The 17,105-nt window shown below is 31.7% G+C and overlaps 1 protein-coding gene across 1 annotated transcript; it reads right to left on the bottom strand.

Moving 5' to 3' along the window:
• Positions 1 to 7,241: 7,241 nt before the first annotated feature.
• Positions 7,242 to 11,955, bottom strand: LOC144572319 (MAR-binding filament-like protein). Its single transcript, XM_078321850.1, has 6 exons — positions 11,619 to 11,955; positions 10,249 to 10,454; positions 9,464 to 9,752; positions 8,876 to 8,983; positions 8,412 to 8,647; positions 7,242 to 7,666 (listed from the first exon to the last, which is right to left on the bottom strand). The coding sequence occupies exons 1-6, from the start codon at positions 11,862 to 11,864 to the stop codon at positions 7,555 to 7,557; spliced, it is 1,197 nt and encodes a 398-aa protein (XP_078177976.1). The 5' UTR covers positions 11,865 to 11,955; the 3' UTR covers positions 7,242 to 7,554.
• Positions 11,956 to 17,105: the final 5,150 nt, after the last annotated feature.

Here is a 17,105-nt window from a genome sequence, read left to right as displayed (position 1 = left end):
GTTCATAAAATGATTGAACAATGTGACGAGAAATATAATTACATTTTTTGAATCTCGCTCCCGAAATTCGAAGAAGGATAGGCAAGCAACTAATTAACTACATCGTGCATACAACTAGGGCTACACAGAAAATTTCTAGTTCGTGATTCGATTCGAGTTTGATTCGAAAAAATTTGTAAAAAGTTTGATTCAAAATAGTTCAAAATTAATTCAAACCAAATTTAAATCAGACCTGGTTCGTTCGAAATAGGTTCGCGAACTATTATAGTTTGAAATTCAAAGTAACGTGAACCGTTAATTTCCCTGTTGACTTGTGTTCGCTGATGACTTAAAAGTTAAAACATAAGGCCACCCAACCATAAGTCATAACTCGTAAGTTGTAATCCTTGCTCTCAATTCTAAAACCCTAGATGACTTTCACCTCTTGCTTTCAGTGACTACGATCACTCTTTCTTGTCGTAAAAAAGTTCGTAAAAGATTCGAAATTGAGTTCTAAAAAATTTGTTTCGAAATTAATTCAAACCAAATTTAGTTCGAAATTAATTTAAACCAAACTCAAATTAGAATAAATTCGATTCGGTTGAATTCAGCCCTACGTACAACTAATTAATTGGATGATTCTTTAATAGAAACTTTAGTGCCGTAAAATCTTTCTAATTACAAGCACTGTTATCAAAACCGGACCGGACCGGCCGGTTCGACCAGAATAAACCGGAACTGGATAGATTTATGGTTTGGTTCGCTATTTGGACCGGATATGCAATAGAACCGGATATATTTAATTAAACCAGCCGGTTTTATATAAAAAACCAGAGTAAAAGAAAAAAAAAACCGGTTTTATATTGATTTTTTGTCCATTGTTGTCATGTGACTATTTTCAATTTTGAATGGAAAGGAACAACTTTTTAGGAGAAAAAGTAGAATCTAATGTGTATTATTCTGTGGCTAACTTTGTGTAGTCATTTATATTTTGTAACATACTTTTGTAAACAATTATGTGTTTAAGAATAATCCAACATTTGTTGCAATATTATTTTTTTATAAACTAAATATTAATTCTAATATGAATCATTAGGGGTTCACTTGATCACAAAATCTAAAGAATTTCTATGTAGTTATTCAATTTATTTATGAAGTATAAAATATAAAATTTCTTCGATGAAAAAAATATTTCATAATATTTTATTTAATTATTTTACTAATTCTAACAATAAGTTCTACATTTGAGCTACAATAGATATATTATTTTCTAATAAAAAATAATTATTTCTAATATATAAATTTACTTTTATAGTACATTGTTAATATGTATATTGGAAATTTTATTATATAAAACATAATTATTTATAATAATAATTATATCTTATAAATAAATATGTAAGTATTTAAAAAATCAGCAGTCAAACCGGTTGAACCATCGGTCTGACCAGTGAACCGTTAAACCGGAGCTTTACCAGGTTGACGTCCGGTCCGGTTCTGATAACATTGATTACAAGTTGAGATAGCTTTATAGTTCAATACAACTAAAATTAGAGTGAGTCTATGGTACTATGCATATCACAGGTTGTTACTGTACTACGGCTCTATATTCGAGTTTTCAAATTCTAACGGTCGATCCGAACCGTTCATCTTGTTCTCCATATTAATACGTGTTTGAAGACCAAATTTTACATTTTTTGAAAAAAATTACTATTTTTTTAGATTTTTAGAAAATCACTTGATCTGAAAATTTAGACCATCCAAAAACAGTGATTTTCAATAAATTTAAAAAAATAGTAAATTTTTTTCAAAAAATGTAAAATTTGGTCTCCAAACACATATTAATATGGAGAACAGGATGAACAGTTCGGATCGACCGTTAGAATTTGAAAACTCGAATATAGAGCCATAGCACAGTAACAAATCGTAATATGCATAGTACCATAGACTCACTCCTAAAATTATATTAAACATTGTTTGACACAAAATTCGGTTTACATAAATTAATTTTTAAAATTAAACAATATGGCAGCCGCTGCCTGGCTTTGACTAAAATTAAACAATATCAGCAATTCATTTTAAAAAAAAAAACATGAAAAGTAATACTATTTTGATATTCGATAATTTTCCTAATTGAATACGATGCTTACTATGTGACCGAATATCACGACAGGTCAAAGTATAAATAAAATATTTAAGATTCCTGCCCACCACGGCCTCGAGTCGGCATAGGATTCGTACCCCGCCTCACAAATATCAAATATAAAATTATCAATATTTTTAATTAATTTTTTTTCAAAATATTTGGTACAGATCCATGTTTTAAATTTTAGCAAGTGTACTACATCAAGACCAAGTAACCGAAGAAAAATAACATCACTATCAAACCGAACTATTTACGAAATGGGAAAATTTCCAGTGTATCTATAGAAATTTTCAAAATAGCCAATTTTCCATGATAACACCATAATATCTAATATTTCCATTAAAATTCAACATTCTTTCTTTTATTCTCTTTCATTTATTTAACATTCTATTTAATTATTTTTTAAAAAAAATAACAAATATGTCATCATCTCTCTTTCTCCTTCACGGTATAGGCAAATCTAAAGAAAAATATTTTCCCGATTACGTTCAGCTCCAGAAGGAGGGAGAGGAGGGGAAGGAAGAGTGGGGGAAATATTGGTATATTACTCGCTCCAGAAAAAAAACGCGGAAGGGAGAGTAATCAGTGTAGAGTAATGTTGTTCCTTTTGACCGATGAATTTTGTTCCTCCCGAATCGGGGAGTAGCGGAAGGAAAATGGACCCCACCAGTCGTATCTACCACTAATATCCTTTTCCCGCCTCCATCAATCTTCTCTTTCGTTTTCCCGCCTCCATCGCGCGAATCTCTCTTTCCTTCTTGGTGTACCGTTCTGGAGCAGGTGAGTGCCTTAAAAATTTCCCCTCCCCTCCCCCTCTACTTAAATTTATGGAGCACAGCCTTGGTATCTTTTAAACATTTTGAGCAGGATAGCAATGTACCAGAGCTGCTAACCAAACACCAACTCAGGGCTGGTTTGGTTAAAACATCTCCTTTCCGTCTGCTTCGCGTCTTGACGGTAACATGGGTTGTTGTTAGTGTTGGTGTCCTAGACCCAGATCATATCTATGATATGTTTAGTTTATTAGTTAATGATTTTATCATTTTGTACCTTGAGTATTCATATTAGTGGATCATTTGAGTTGATGACTTAAATTGTAGAACTTCACAATGAATAAATTTGTTTACTCTTAAATGTTCCTTATCTTAGCAATCAGCAAAGGTACACTGGTTGACCATATAAGATAAGTGTGGTGATTAGATGATGGCCATGTTCTATAGGTTATACGATAAGGAATTATCGATCTAATTACACATGTGCATACATGGAGATGTATGGCACTGGACAGACCCAAGAATGAAATATCATATGGATTGTGTTCTGTGTCATTGATATTTCATTGTGTCTAGAATTCTTTGGTTGAGATATTTATTTTTCTTACATAAGGGATGTGTATTGTTGGTACTGTCCAACGCTCTCTTTAACCAGGAGTTATAAAGGCAGTTACTGCAGTGCATATAACTTATGCGGAAGAACGATACGTATCAAGAAACCATTGTCCCTTATATGTTAATATAAGTGATGATATCTCTGGGCCCCTTGATAAAGTTTATATTATGTGCATGCAATATGATTATATGATAATCATATCATAATTAAACTTCAGGAAATCAAGAAAGAATAATCGGTAAGGATGACACATTCCTACCTTACGATTATTTGGATATCATGTGGCAAGGAATTGACACAACAACATTTTTAATGTTACAGGGATCGTGATTTTGCATTGTGCTTTTTCATCCACGTCATTTGGGTAATCAATATACCACGGCTAGTTGTATCATTGATTTATAGAATTAAAATGTTTAATTCTATTGCCATAATGATGGGATCCCATAGGGTCACACCATATGAAAGATTAAAAGAAAATATATTAATAAAGCATATGTGATATGTATATAATATGTGCTATGTTAATTATAAGAAGTTATAATTAATTTGTACAAATTATATGTTATTAATATATGAACAATTTTATGACATGGAGATGTTATAAAATAATCCTAGTAATATTTAAAGTACGTGTGACATATTTTAAATAGTTTTTGACACATGAGAGATGCATATAAATTAACATGGAATATTAATTTATATGTTGGCCTCTTTTAATGTATGGGATTGTGGACTTAATTAAATATTAATATGATTAATATGTTTAAGCCCAAAGCCCAAATATATGCTGGGGAGAATTGATTAGTAATGGCATGATTTAAGGAATATTTAAATATGTCATAAAATCTAATCAATCTCATTAAAGAGCAAAAAGATTTCTGGACAGATTTTTTGGTAACTTTGAACTGGAATTTGAAAGGGCAAATACTAATCATTCTGGACGCATGACGTATGTAATATGTAGCCCTTGGAGTCTAGAATCCAATGGTGAAGATTTCAAGTCGTTTGGAGTTACCTAGAAAAAGATATAAGGATTTTAGTACTGAAAGATCAAAAATTCTGTGAAATATATCTTGGCCGAAATTTGCTCTTTTCTCCTCTCTTCCAATTTTTCTCATGTGTTGAGATCTAGAAATCCTCTAATAAGTTTTCAGATATTAAGAAGAGGGTTAAACTAGGATTAAGGTTCTACTTGTTAATCTCTTACTAGCCTTAGAGATACAAGTATTTCTTTAATCTCTCGGTGGATACCTATGGAGGCTCGTCATTTGAGGGGCTAAAGCACAACCACTATTGAAGGAGGAAGGGAATAAGAAGTTGCTAAGCAAGACAACTCTTCTTGATTTGATTTGGAGATCAAATCCAAGGTATTATGTTATTCCATTCTTGATTAGGCTAATTAAGATTGTTTCTTGCACTTACAATAACTAGGATCGTTTGTTTTGAGTCGAATAAATTTTTTGTTTTATTCCTTGCTATCTAAGCATCAAAACTTTCAGGATTGCAATTTGCAAATGAATCTGAGTACGAGCAAGTTAATTCCAAATCAAACTCCTTAACTTAGTTTGGCTAAATTTAAAACACAATGCTTGCTTTCTGTTTGTTTCTCCGTCAACTATTTATCATACATTTCTCTGTCCCTTCCTTCCAAGCGGTTGGACATCATTCCCTACAAACTTCAATCGGAGAAGTCAGAACACAACGGTCGGCTAAACGGCAAGGCATTACTATCTAAGAGCATCTCCAATCCAGCAATTGAAATTAATTGCTAAATAACAATTATAAAAATTTTAAAAATTAAGCAATTCACTCCTACATTGGTACAATTAACCAAATAATTGATAATTAAACACTTGGTCAATAAAAATTAAACATCTGGCCAACTCATATTTAAAAAATAATTTCTTTTGACACGTCAGCATAAATAATTCATAAGCAATCACTGTTGGAGATGCTCTAATGAATCGGACGAGCCGGGTCTAGAAGGTTTGAGAAGGGTTTCTTATAAAAAAAAAGGAAACACCATTTAAATTGAATACAGTAACAAAACCTCAGTGGATTTCTCCTTTTCTATCCACTTAGAATGAATTTGAAAGAGCCTTCGATGTCCCTGCAGATTCCTCCTCTGAGAATGTTTTAGGCAATACCGGAATAGCTCTTAATTTTTATGAAAATCGGATTGGCTGAGTACATTTTTTATATTTGAATTTAATATTTTTAAAGTGAAAAAATTCATGAGAAAATTTAGAACCTAAATAATATAAATGACTTAAGTTCATGTACTATATATTAAAAGTATGACTTTTCATTTTAAATGTCACAACATACGAACAAAATTGATACTTAGCAAACACAGTTTATGCATCATGTATTTTTACACAGTTTTATTGTATATTGTAATGACCGTATTTAAAGAAGGAGCCAGATTTTCAAACTACGGAAAATCAAAATTGAATAGAGGTAGTCATATAATTTTTCATGTTAAAAATAGAAATAAATTGTATAGTAACTATGATATTTTACTCTAAATTATATAGAAAATCAAACATAAATATAAAAAAATTAAAATAAATAAGTGTCAATTGATCACCATTCAATGCACATTCCTTTGCCTCTAGCGATACTTCTTGGACTGTGGAAATTGATCCAGATTATATTGTGCACATGCCGGATGAGACGAGGAATGTGGTGAAGATCGTTGAAGGACTCAACAATCATAGTCAAGCGCGAAATGAAATAAAGAGAAGAAATTGACTTCTTTTAGACATCGAAATAAGGGTTTCCTTCCATGACGAACATAATTTAGCAGCTTGTCCATGAGTTTCATTCCCTTTGAAAACTTAAAAATGAACTTGTTATATTTGAAATTTGTTTGCTCAGTCCTGAACTTTGCACACATTTGGATCGTGTCAATAAAATTATTTATATTGTTCGATTATGCTTTGTTTGATTAATTTTAGCCTTATGTTCGACCAATTCTTGTACCGTTCAATTCCATTAGTCGCATATTCAATTGGCTGCATTTATTTATCTGATACATAAAACAAGCCTTACCATCAAAACTTGACATACATTAAAATGGAACTGTTGAACATCAAATGATATTAAATATTCAGAGGATCTCCATTCATGCAATTGAGATGCAATTGCAAATAAAAAATAACTGTCAAATGAAATTACGATGACAGGTGCAACTACATGCAGGTACCAACTTTTGTTTGAAGAGCTTCATTTTTTGTGCCTCCATCATGCCTTCATTTTTTAAAACTTTAATAACTTAAAATTTAAATTTTAAAATTCAAAATAAAACCATTGGATATGAACTATATCATTTTATCTATGCACATGTAAAAAATTATAGCATTTCAACTTTGTTTTGATTGTCATCTTGAGTTTGTAAAAATGTATACTAATGTGAATAATTTATAGACGTTGATTTTTCAACTTATTGATTCACATAAAAACAAAATAAAAATATGATAATTTTTTATGACCATATAGAGAAAATAACATAGATCACATCTAACGGTTTTATTTTGACGTTTAAATTTTAAATTTTGAATTATTTAAGTTTTAAAAAATGAAGGCATTATGAAGACACAAAAAATGACATTTGAACACTCCTCTTGTTTTAAAGGTATAGTTACGCCTGTGGTTTCTCTAACAGCGAGCCAGCAATGTACTCCAACAAGGTTCGCCTTCATTAGTAGCCTTTTTCACCTAATTTTTAGGTAAACAAGCACAAAGTGAACTTCTTATTACACCCAATAACTAATTGATAGAAATCAACATGAAAATCAATCCAACATAACAATCCAACCCCTCCACATGAAAATCTTTATTCTGCCATATTCCCACTTCTGGAAGATATTCAAGAATACCCTTCTCTGAACTATTTACAAAACTCCCCCTTTTCGAAAAACCACACATGTTTGCTGCTAGTTTGGGTGAGGGGCATATACTTTCTGAAATGGCTTCCTAGCAAGAACGAGGTGCACAGGGTGAGGGAAGAGAACAGGATGGAAATTTAAACACTTTCATAAACTCTGGTTTTGAGAACTGGGTCCCACTCCACTGGATATTGTCATAAGCTGCATTAGCTCAAGTCTGTACTCCAAACCTCTTACATAGTGGCCCAATAGCATACACCTATAGATGAAATAAGATCAACATAAATATGATATTATTGAAAAAGGACAGAAGGATAAAGTAACCTCACATCAGGCCCCGGTATTCAGTTTAGATTCAAGTTGCTCATGGATATGAAATTATGAATCAATGTGTCAATTATTGAAATATAAATACATTCAACTGAAAGCAAGTCAAAAATCTGTGCTGTCATGGTGAATTATACGGAAACATGCTTTACATAATTAGATTTCAAACTTTCAAACTTTTACAAACCAATTCCCTATTTAAAGAAAAGATGGGGCAGACAACTTCCGTGGTTACAATTTGTCTTAAAAGACCTTATATCTGCTGAAGCAAATCGGATTATGTTTGTAATTTTAGTTTGAAACATATAGAGTGACTTGATTTGGACCAAAAGAGAAGCTCAGTGGTGGTGCCAGCATAAAAGGAGCGGACCAAATTAAAAAAGAGTTGGCTCATGGTGAATTAACAGGGAATTTCTTTGTTGCCACTCTTGCTTATTACTTAAATAAAAAAGGGTAATTCTCATTGCATTTTCTCTTTGTAGAATAAAGAAGGTCAGCGATAACTTGGAATAAGTTATCCTGAGTTTCTTCTAATGGAAGATCAGTTCAGAATAAGGAGAATAAGTTTGATCCCCTAATCAATCCCCCATCCTCCCCTCGAAAATGAAAATTAAGAAGAAACCAAAAAAGAACAACATCAGCAAATAGCTAAAGCATAATATAAATAAATACTTTACCAGAATAATAGCCGAGCGAGATAATCTCTAGGGACAGAAATAAGAGGTTGGAATTGGAGTGAAGTATTTTCCAAAATCTCTGCATAATCATCTTTCCTGACATCTAAGGTCTGATCTTTAGTCTTCTCAGGAAGTGGTGCCCGCATCTTTGGGGATAAAGTTGCAAGTAAACCATGTGCCACTGAGTGAATTGCCTCTTCTACCCCTGGGCATGTTGGTTCTGACAGCTCTGCTACCTACTCAAATAAAAATAATAATGTAATAAATTAAAATAAAAGATTTTTCTTCCATTCTTAGATATATCTTAGATTTATTCATGTTAACAATTAACAGAATCCCTTCAATATTTCAAACTAAAAGAAAAAGAAAAAAATTCAAGCTATCGAGTATCTAAAGGAACGAGAAGATTTAGTAGAAAAAAAAAACAAAGGCAACACTTAAACAAGCCCAAAAAGACAGAACACCTTCTCAGGATTTAGGGATCGTAGGTAGTCTAGCAAGTCATTCTTCTCCTCTCCTACAAACTGTTGCATCTGTAGTGCTGAATTTTTTCTCTTCACATTATGCAATTCCTGCAATTCAAAATAGATAAGATAATTAATGTGGTAGCGACACACAAATGTATTTATAACATGTATTTTGTTAATGTAGAAATCTCAACTTATGTAAAGCAATCCGTCAAGGTCTCCTGTACTAGTACGACACTATATAGGATCAGCATAGATTACCTTATTTTATGAGAAAGACGCATAAATTTACCTGCCAGAAGTGCATATGATTTTAACAAAGCTGTTCTTATTTTTGTTTAATTGCTTTACTATTTTGGCAATGAGGGAAAATCAACTGCTTGAGAATCGAGTGCTCCATATCGAGAGTATCAGCACAGGGATTGTCAGTCAGATGATCTTACCATACTAATAGTGCATACGGCAAGTAAAATACCCATTAGCAATCTACTACCAGTGCTATGACAGTCTAGGTTTCACAAGAAAATTTCTAACTTAACATTATTGATCATGCAAATATTGTAGATTTGGGATTAAAAAAAATACTTTTTTCATGGAATTTATACGAGATTGCATCTGAATAATATAATCTCTGGCTTCCGAACTCATCTCTCCAAGCCCTTCTATGCCTATATCTTGATCTATACTCTCTTCATTTTTCTTCTCAAAATCTGATTCAACCTTTCTACAAACTTCTTCGGATAACCTAATTTGGGCGCTTTCAGTGGAGAGCATTTTATCCCCAGTATCTTTCTTTGGATCATCAGACTCCTCTTCTGAAAAATCCAGGTTCCGTTCAAAAGATAGCCTGTATTCAGCATTTCTAAGGGTATACCTGGAAAAATAAAAATGAAACATAAGATAAGTACATTTGTAAAATAAAACGATTTGACGAATTTTAAAAGCCTCTCCGTTAGAAGGCAGTTATAGAAATCAATTTTCTTTTCATTAATTGCAAACAAGTTCCCCTTAAATAAGAAATAAACAAATTGTCCATGTTAATTTGGGTCTTGCGACATTTTGCTTTGCTGCTTCAAAAATCTAAGCAACTATACGAGAATATAATCAAACAAATCTTTAAAAGCATCATATGATAATTCTCTTAATTTTGCTATTTAAAATCATAAATGATCAATCTCTTCTAGACAAGTTGATTTTTGTAATCTTATCACAACGAAATTCTCTTAGGGATGTGTAAACTCATGGTGTTAAAAACAACCTCAAGGTAAATATCTAACTCATTTTTTCCAATAAAGTTGAAACTAATTTTCAAATAATAAATTTGCAGGCTCTTTTGCAAGTTTGCAAGAAATCAAATTCTAATGTCATACCCGGTTGTCATAGAGGAGACAAGAAGCTTGAAAAGCGGACCCCACAAGGCCTCAACTACTACGTGAAACTGATCTGATGGGAGCAGACCCAACATACTAGAAATGGTTCTTTTCATAGCATCAACAGTCTCAGCTGGTACATCCTTCTGTATGATACTCACATCAAGCGGTTCTATGTCTTGTATCAAGTTTGACAGGATTGATTTCTACAAAAATTGGAAATGCTCACTGTCAGAATATCCCAATTTCAAAGGATACATTACAAAATCAAGAAAGTGTAAAGTGTAATTACAGAGAACAAAGTACATTAGCACGTTGTTGTAGTTTAAAAATTATGTGCAGGTTAAACTTATTGTAGCGCTGCTTATATTTTATTCTAATTTGTTACAAAAATGTTTTCTTCAACAAATCAAATAAAAAAAGAAAATACCATAAAGACCAAATATTAGCACGTTGTTTTTGCATGTTGTTCTTTTTGTATCACATTTGAGTCGAATGGTTCACTATCTTGTATTTTGTTCTCTATCATCTATCTGAAGCAAGCTTTTAAAAAAACATAATTAAACCGCTTAAATGGTTTTTGGATCCCCTAATGTTAAAATGCTCCAAAAAAGATCCGGCTGTTTGAAAGCCATTAAATGGAGTTTAAACCGTTAAATGACACCCCATTGTTAAATGCCGCTAAAAGTCTTTTAAAAGCTTGATTTGACAGTAAAATATAATAAGGACTTTTCTGGACACTGCAACAGAAGGTTCCGATATGTTTCAACCGATTCTCACAAAAACCCATTGTATATATTTAGCTACAACCGATATTTAATTACTCACAAACACCTAGTAAATGATTTCTCACTCTAACTGAGTTTAACAAACTCAAGTTGACTCAGAGACATAAAGGACATAGAAAAATTCTATCTTTTCAATACATCTTTAGACCTGAAATCAGAGGCGAAACCAGTGAAGCTTCAGTGGGAATTTGAATTTTCACAAAAAGCCTTGTAATTTTATGAATTTTCAGTTTGTTTCATAAATATTCTTAAAATTCTCTTAATTGACACCACTAACGAAGCTTCTTTCTGCAACTGCCTAGAATCAGTGAAAATCGAGCTACTTTTGCCTAGAATCAATCAAACTTGATCCCTAAGGACGATCAAAAAGCAAAGCTTAGAACAGGCGTTTCAAGTGAAAATTAGCTGCCTTGTCTTAAAATCATCAACTCTGGAATAGTGACCCCGAGTTGAAACAGACTTCAATTTCAGGTCAATTGTGTAGGAATAAAAATAACTAATTTGCCTAATCCCTCAATTGAACTGCATAAACTCTGGACACAATTCACATATTCGAATCAAATTCGGCTAAAATAAGAGTACCTTGTTGAAGCTACTGTACTTCTCCTTTGCATCAAGACCGCCATCGAAAGGAGAAGATGAGGAGGACGAAAAAGAAGAAGAAGAAGAGGAAGAGACAACCACTAGAGAATGGTGCGATCTTTTGTTGGATATGATAGAAGGAAGATAAGTCCCGAAGCGAGCAGGGAGGGAGGGGAGTTGTACGGCGGAGGTGCGTCCGCGTAGGAGCAGATCCAGAGGGGTGAACCCCGCAACGACGGTCGGCATGCCCAAGTCGCACGCTTCTCTTCTCTCGGCCTTGTTTTCTTCTCTACCCTCTCTACTTATCTCCGATTTCTTTTACCGCATTCAGTTTCCCATTTCACTTGTTTGTCGTGAGGAGCTGTTAGTTGCGCTCGGTGCACCGGCATACTGTGTTTCACTGTTCTGCGTTTTCTGCTAATATTTTCTTCGAGAAATTATGTGAAATTGTATCCATAGTGATAAGTTTGATATTAAGAAGTAATTCGACAAGTTTAAAATTTATGATTCAAATATAATATGGATATAATTTAAAAATAAGTCGTTATTTCGTAATGCAAATATTATATCAAAACATTGATATTTATAGAATAAGTATTTTTTTTGTATATTCATCAATAATAATAATATAATATTGATAGATAGCTTGTTGTTATTACAATCCAATAAATTCATAAATATTTCGAAAAGATTGAAAAAATAAATATGAATTGAATACATATATTATTAATGAAATTTGCTATAATTAAATGACTAGAGCTCGTCTTTTAAAAAAGAAAAATTGCATGAGGTTGAAATTAGTATATCACTTACTTACATCATGATGACATGGTATACATAGTGGTGGTTCAGTAATCTTAAAGAAAATTAATCTATTCATTATTAAAAAAATAGATAAGTAGATATCTTATAATAAAACAAAATGGATGTTTCTAATTACAACTTTAAATTAATATTTTAAAATTTTCAAACTAAAACAATGTTTCTATAGTATAAATGTTTTAATTATGTCATGATTGATGTGTACATAAATCCATTTGCAAACATATATCAGATACGGTTGTCTTCTGAAATAATAGAGCAACGAGGATTCATTGAGTAAATCTGATCTCAAAATTTTTAAAACACACTTATTACACGTATCAAATTAATTATTATTATTATTATTATTATTACTAAAATGTTATAGTTCAGTCCAGTATCTTTTAAATATTATTTTCAAAAATTAAATATGCCTCTCACTGAAGAGAGACGAAAGCTCGTGCCACAACTTGCAATTCAATTCCTCTTATTTCAATACCACGCGTAAAATTGTATCTTCAGTTTTTAATTTTTTACTAAAAAAGTTAAACCATATATATAATTTGAATTTTTTTTAAAATTCAACAATTATATAACACCAACATAATACAAGGTTGTACAATATAAAATGCTTGCGAACTTGAAATTTTAAAAAAAAAATTCTAAGTATCTGTTCAAATAATCAATATCACTGCGGTGCATTGAGTTGTTACTATGCTCCAGGAGCAACACAGAAATCACAGGTGGCCAAGGGCGCATGAGGTCTACGGAGCAGAAAAGACGGTCAAAAAATCCAGCTAGGAGGCTCTTTGACGTCCACGTCGACGCATTTTCTTCGTGCAGCCTGGGCCCTGGGATTGATATGGACGGTCAGAAGTCAAGATCTAACCGTCTATTTTTGTTTTTCTCTTTTCTCTTTATTTAATTTGGGGTTTCTACGAGAAACATTTTACGTAGATACGTAATATTTTATCAAAAAGTACCCTTGTTACTCTCCCGAGTCAGACTGAGCATAACATGTTTGGAAACAGAATACCTATCTAGTTTATTGATTTTTTTATTTGGTGTCAGATATGGCCTGGATATTTTTCCAATGCGAGATCTGTTTGCTTTTTTGTTTTCTTCAGATCGAAAATTTAATCTTATTAAGATGACCTCACTTTACACTATAGGCAACGTTAAAACAAGAGATCCGTTGCTCTCCAATTGAAACTGTGAATTTAAAGAGCCTCGGACACCCTGAACCTCTCGTTCAATATAGAATGGTCGAAATCATAACTCTTCTCAAACCGGAGAAATCACAGCTTTTGTAAAACTGGAGAGGATTTGGAATTCCACATGGCCACCAATGGGCCAGGCTGGCAGCATCAGGTTTTTCATTTTTTTTCCGATTTCCGTCACTGTCATTAATTCTTTTTTAGCAATTAATTCAATTGCTGGATTTAGAAATTAATTTCAATTGCTGGATTGGAGATGCTCTAAGACACACTGTCATTAATTCTCAAGTCCTTTCTTTTGTCCGACTTTTTTTATTATGTCATAAAACAAATTAATTAAATACATGGTGTGATACTGTAAGTCTGTAATGCATGTTTTAATTTTTAAAATTAAGGACGTTGGTATGAATATTAAATACGTCTAAATAGTGATACGGTTCAAGAACAGATTTAAGGTGGTAAATACGTCTAAATAGTAATAGTGATACGGTTCAGAAACAGATTTAAGGTGGTAAATACGTCTAAATAGAACAAATTTAAGGCTTAGACAAAGATGACTAAGTTTCTTTATAATTTAAAATTTAATTGATTTTTTTTAAATTTATTTAGTGGTTAAAATTTTATTTAATGTTTGAATAGTTTTGGATTTAATTCTCAGTAACTAGGTTATATTTGCTGACGATAACACAACCAACATAGAAATTGGAAGCTGATATTGTGAGCATTTTTATTTTAAAATTAACGTTTACAATATCAGTGTCCGTCCTATTTTTACACTTGCACTCTTTTTTGGTAATACTGGATTACATCATACATTTTCAAAGTCTAAATTCTCGATCTAAATCATTCAACATGATAGATACATTAAAATGTGCTTGCAGATCAAATTTTACATTTTTTTTTGAACATTTTACTATTTTATTAATATGGGTACAAAAATTCAATGACCTGAAAACGACGATTTTGTAAAATACTTAATAAATAGTAAAAAAATTCAAAAAAAATGTAAAATTTGATATGAAAGTACATTTTAATATATCTATTATGTTGAATGGTTTAAATTGATCATTTGGACTTTAAAAAGTTTGAAAATATAGGATGTAATTCGGAATTGCCAAGAAAGATGTAAGCGGATCCCACTCATCTGTTATATTACGTATTTAAGTAATAATTTATTTATTTATTTATTAATATTATAGAAGAAATCCCGATTTTTTTAAAAATACCCAAAACAAAAAATAAATAATTTAAAATACCCAGGTTTCGGACAAAATTTTAAAAATGCCCAAACCGCCTCAAAATTCGGCGGTCCGGAATTATAATTCCGAACCACCAATAAATTCGGCGGTCCGGATTTTTTTTTTTTTTTTTTGCAAATCAAATTGTTTTATATATTCAGATTTTTTGCAATAAAATGTACCTCTGATTTTCTTAGCAAAACAGCTTGAAAAATCATGAAAATGTACCGACATGTAGTCTCAACATCCTAGAACAGCACTGCCAAGTTTCATGTAGAATCTCTGAATAGAACATGAGATATAAGCTCGTAAAAATAGCCCCAACTGATTAATGTTTCATCCGGGGTCCAACTTTGCACTTCTGGTTTCCTTGGTAAAAAATCTCCAAAAATCATGAAAATTTACCGACATATAATCTTGACATCCTAGAACAGCACTGCCAAGTTTCATGCAGAATTTCTGAACAAAACGTGAGATATAAACTCGCAAAAATAGTCCCAACCGATGAATGTTTCTTCCAGGGTCCAACTTTGCACCTCTTGTTTTCTTAGTAAAACATCTCCACAAATCATGAAAATTTACCGACATACAGTCTCGACATCCTAGAACAGCACTGCCAAGTTTCATTCAGAATTTCTGAACAAAACGTGAGATATAAGCTCGCAAAAATATCCCCAACCGATGAATGTTTCTTCCGGGGTCCAACTTTGCACCTCTGGTTTCCTTAGAAAAACATCTCCAAAAATCATGAAAATTTACCGACATACAGTATCAACATCCTAGAACAGCACTGCCAAGTTTTATTCAGAATCTCTGAACAAAACGTGAGATATAAGCTCGCAAAAATAGCCCCAACCGATAAATTTTTCTTCCGGGGTTTAACTTTGTGGTTATTTTTATTAGTGTTTTTTTGTTCTTATTTTTGTTGTTGTACTATTTTATTTTAGTGTTATTTTTGAAGTATTTTTGTGTTCTTATTTTTTTAGTGTTTCTTTTTCAAAATTGTTTAATATTTTTTTATTGTACGAATACTATCATAAAACATAGTTTAACCCAAAACTAAAACTAAAACATAATAAGCTAACCATAATAAGCTAACTAAAATATAAAACATAATAAGCTAACTAAAATATAAAACATAATAAGCTAACTAAAAACACAAACATAAAACATAATAAAATATAAAACACTACATAATAAAACTATAAAAAAAAACCCACGAGCTCTAAAACATAATAAAACTAACTAAAAATAAAACAAAAAAAACATCTCTGAGCATCGTGACTAGCTTGGCCTCATGGCCATGGCCCTCAATGCAAGGGGCAACCAAGTTCAACATCGTGTGCCCAAAAGCCCTATAGACACGCCTTCCAAGACAAACGATTGAATGCCCGGCACCTTTAATTGCCAGTAGTAGCTAAAAAAAATAAAACTAAAGTTAGACCCTGCAAAAATACATTAGGGAAAAAATGAATTACTTACATCGCGAGCAACTTTTCGGCCTGTAGGGGTATAACCATCATCCTCGAAGATCTTCGCGCGAAGATTACGTTAGTATGAAAAAAAAAATTGTTCTTTGGGCAAAATATACTAAAAAAACATGTTATTCGGGCAAAATATACTAAAATATGCTAAAATACGCTTATCACGGTAAAATATGCTAAAATACATTAATTACGACAAAAATATACTCAAATATGATAAAATATACTCAAATATACTCAACTATCACTAATTATAACTAATTTTGTACCTACATTAACACTAATTACCACTAAATTGGTACCGTAATTAATTAATCCTAATTATAACTAATTAACAATAATTACTATCAAATTTTGGACTAAATAACCCAAAATAAAATTACAACTAACTTTGGCCTCCTCAATTATCACTAATTAAAACTAATTTTGTACCTACATTAACACTAATTATCACTAAATTCGGTACTTTAATTAATTAACACTAATTACGATCATAGCTTGGACTAAATAATCCAAAATAAAATTAAAACTAACTTTGGTACCATAATTATCACTAATTACAAATATTTTAGTACCTACATTGACACTAATAACCACTAAATTGGTATCGTAATTAATTAACCCTAATTATAACTAATTAGCACTAATTACGATCAAATTTTGGACTAAATAATTCAAGTTAAAATTAAAACTAACTTTGGTACCATAATTATCACTAATTATAAATATTTTGATACCTACATTGAT

Source organism: Carex rostrata, chromosome 20, assembly GCF_964058835.1.
Source record: "Carex rostrata chromosome 20, lpCarRost1.2, whole genome shotgun sequence".
NCBI lineage: Eukaryota > Viridiplantae > Streptophyta > Magnoliopsida > Poales > Cyperaceae > Carex > Carex rostrata.
Note: the sequence above shows the minus strand (reverse complement) of the source record. Positions and strands in the feature narration are given on the sequence as shown.

What these genes read in the sequence shown, in the direction of transcription:
- LOC144572319 (XM_078321850.1), bottom strand. Translation starts at nt 11,864, where the DNA reads ATGCCGACCGTCGTTGCGGGGTTCACCCCTCTGGATCTGCTCCTACGC. An exon ending in AGTACAGTAGCTTCAACAAG is followed by an intron (nt 10,455 to 11,618) that starts GTACTCTTATTT and finishes CAATTTTTGTAG; the next exon opens with AAATCAATCCTGTCAAACTT. An exon ending in GTCTCCTCTATGACAACCGG is followed by an intron (nt 9,753 to 10,248) that starts GTATGACATTAG and finishes TTATTTTTCCAG; the next exon opens with GTATACCCTTAGAAATGCTG.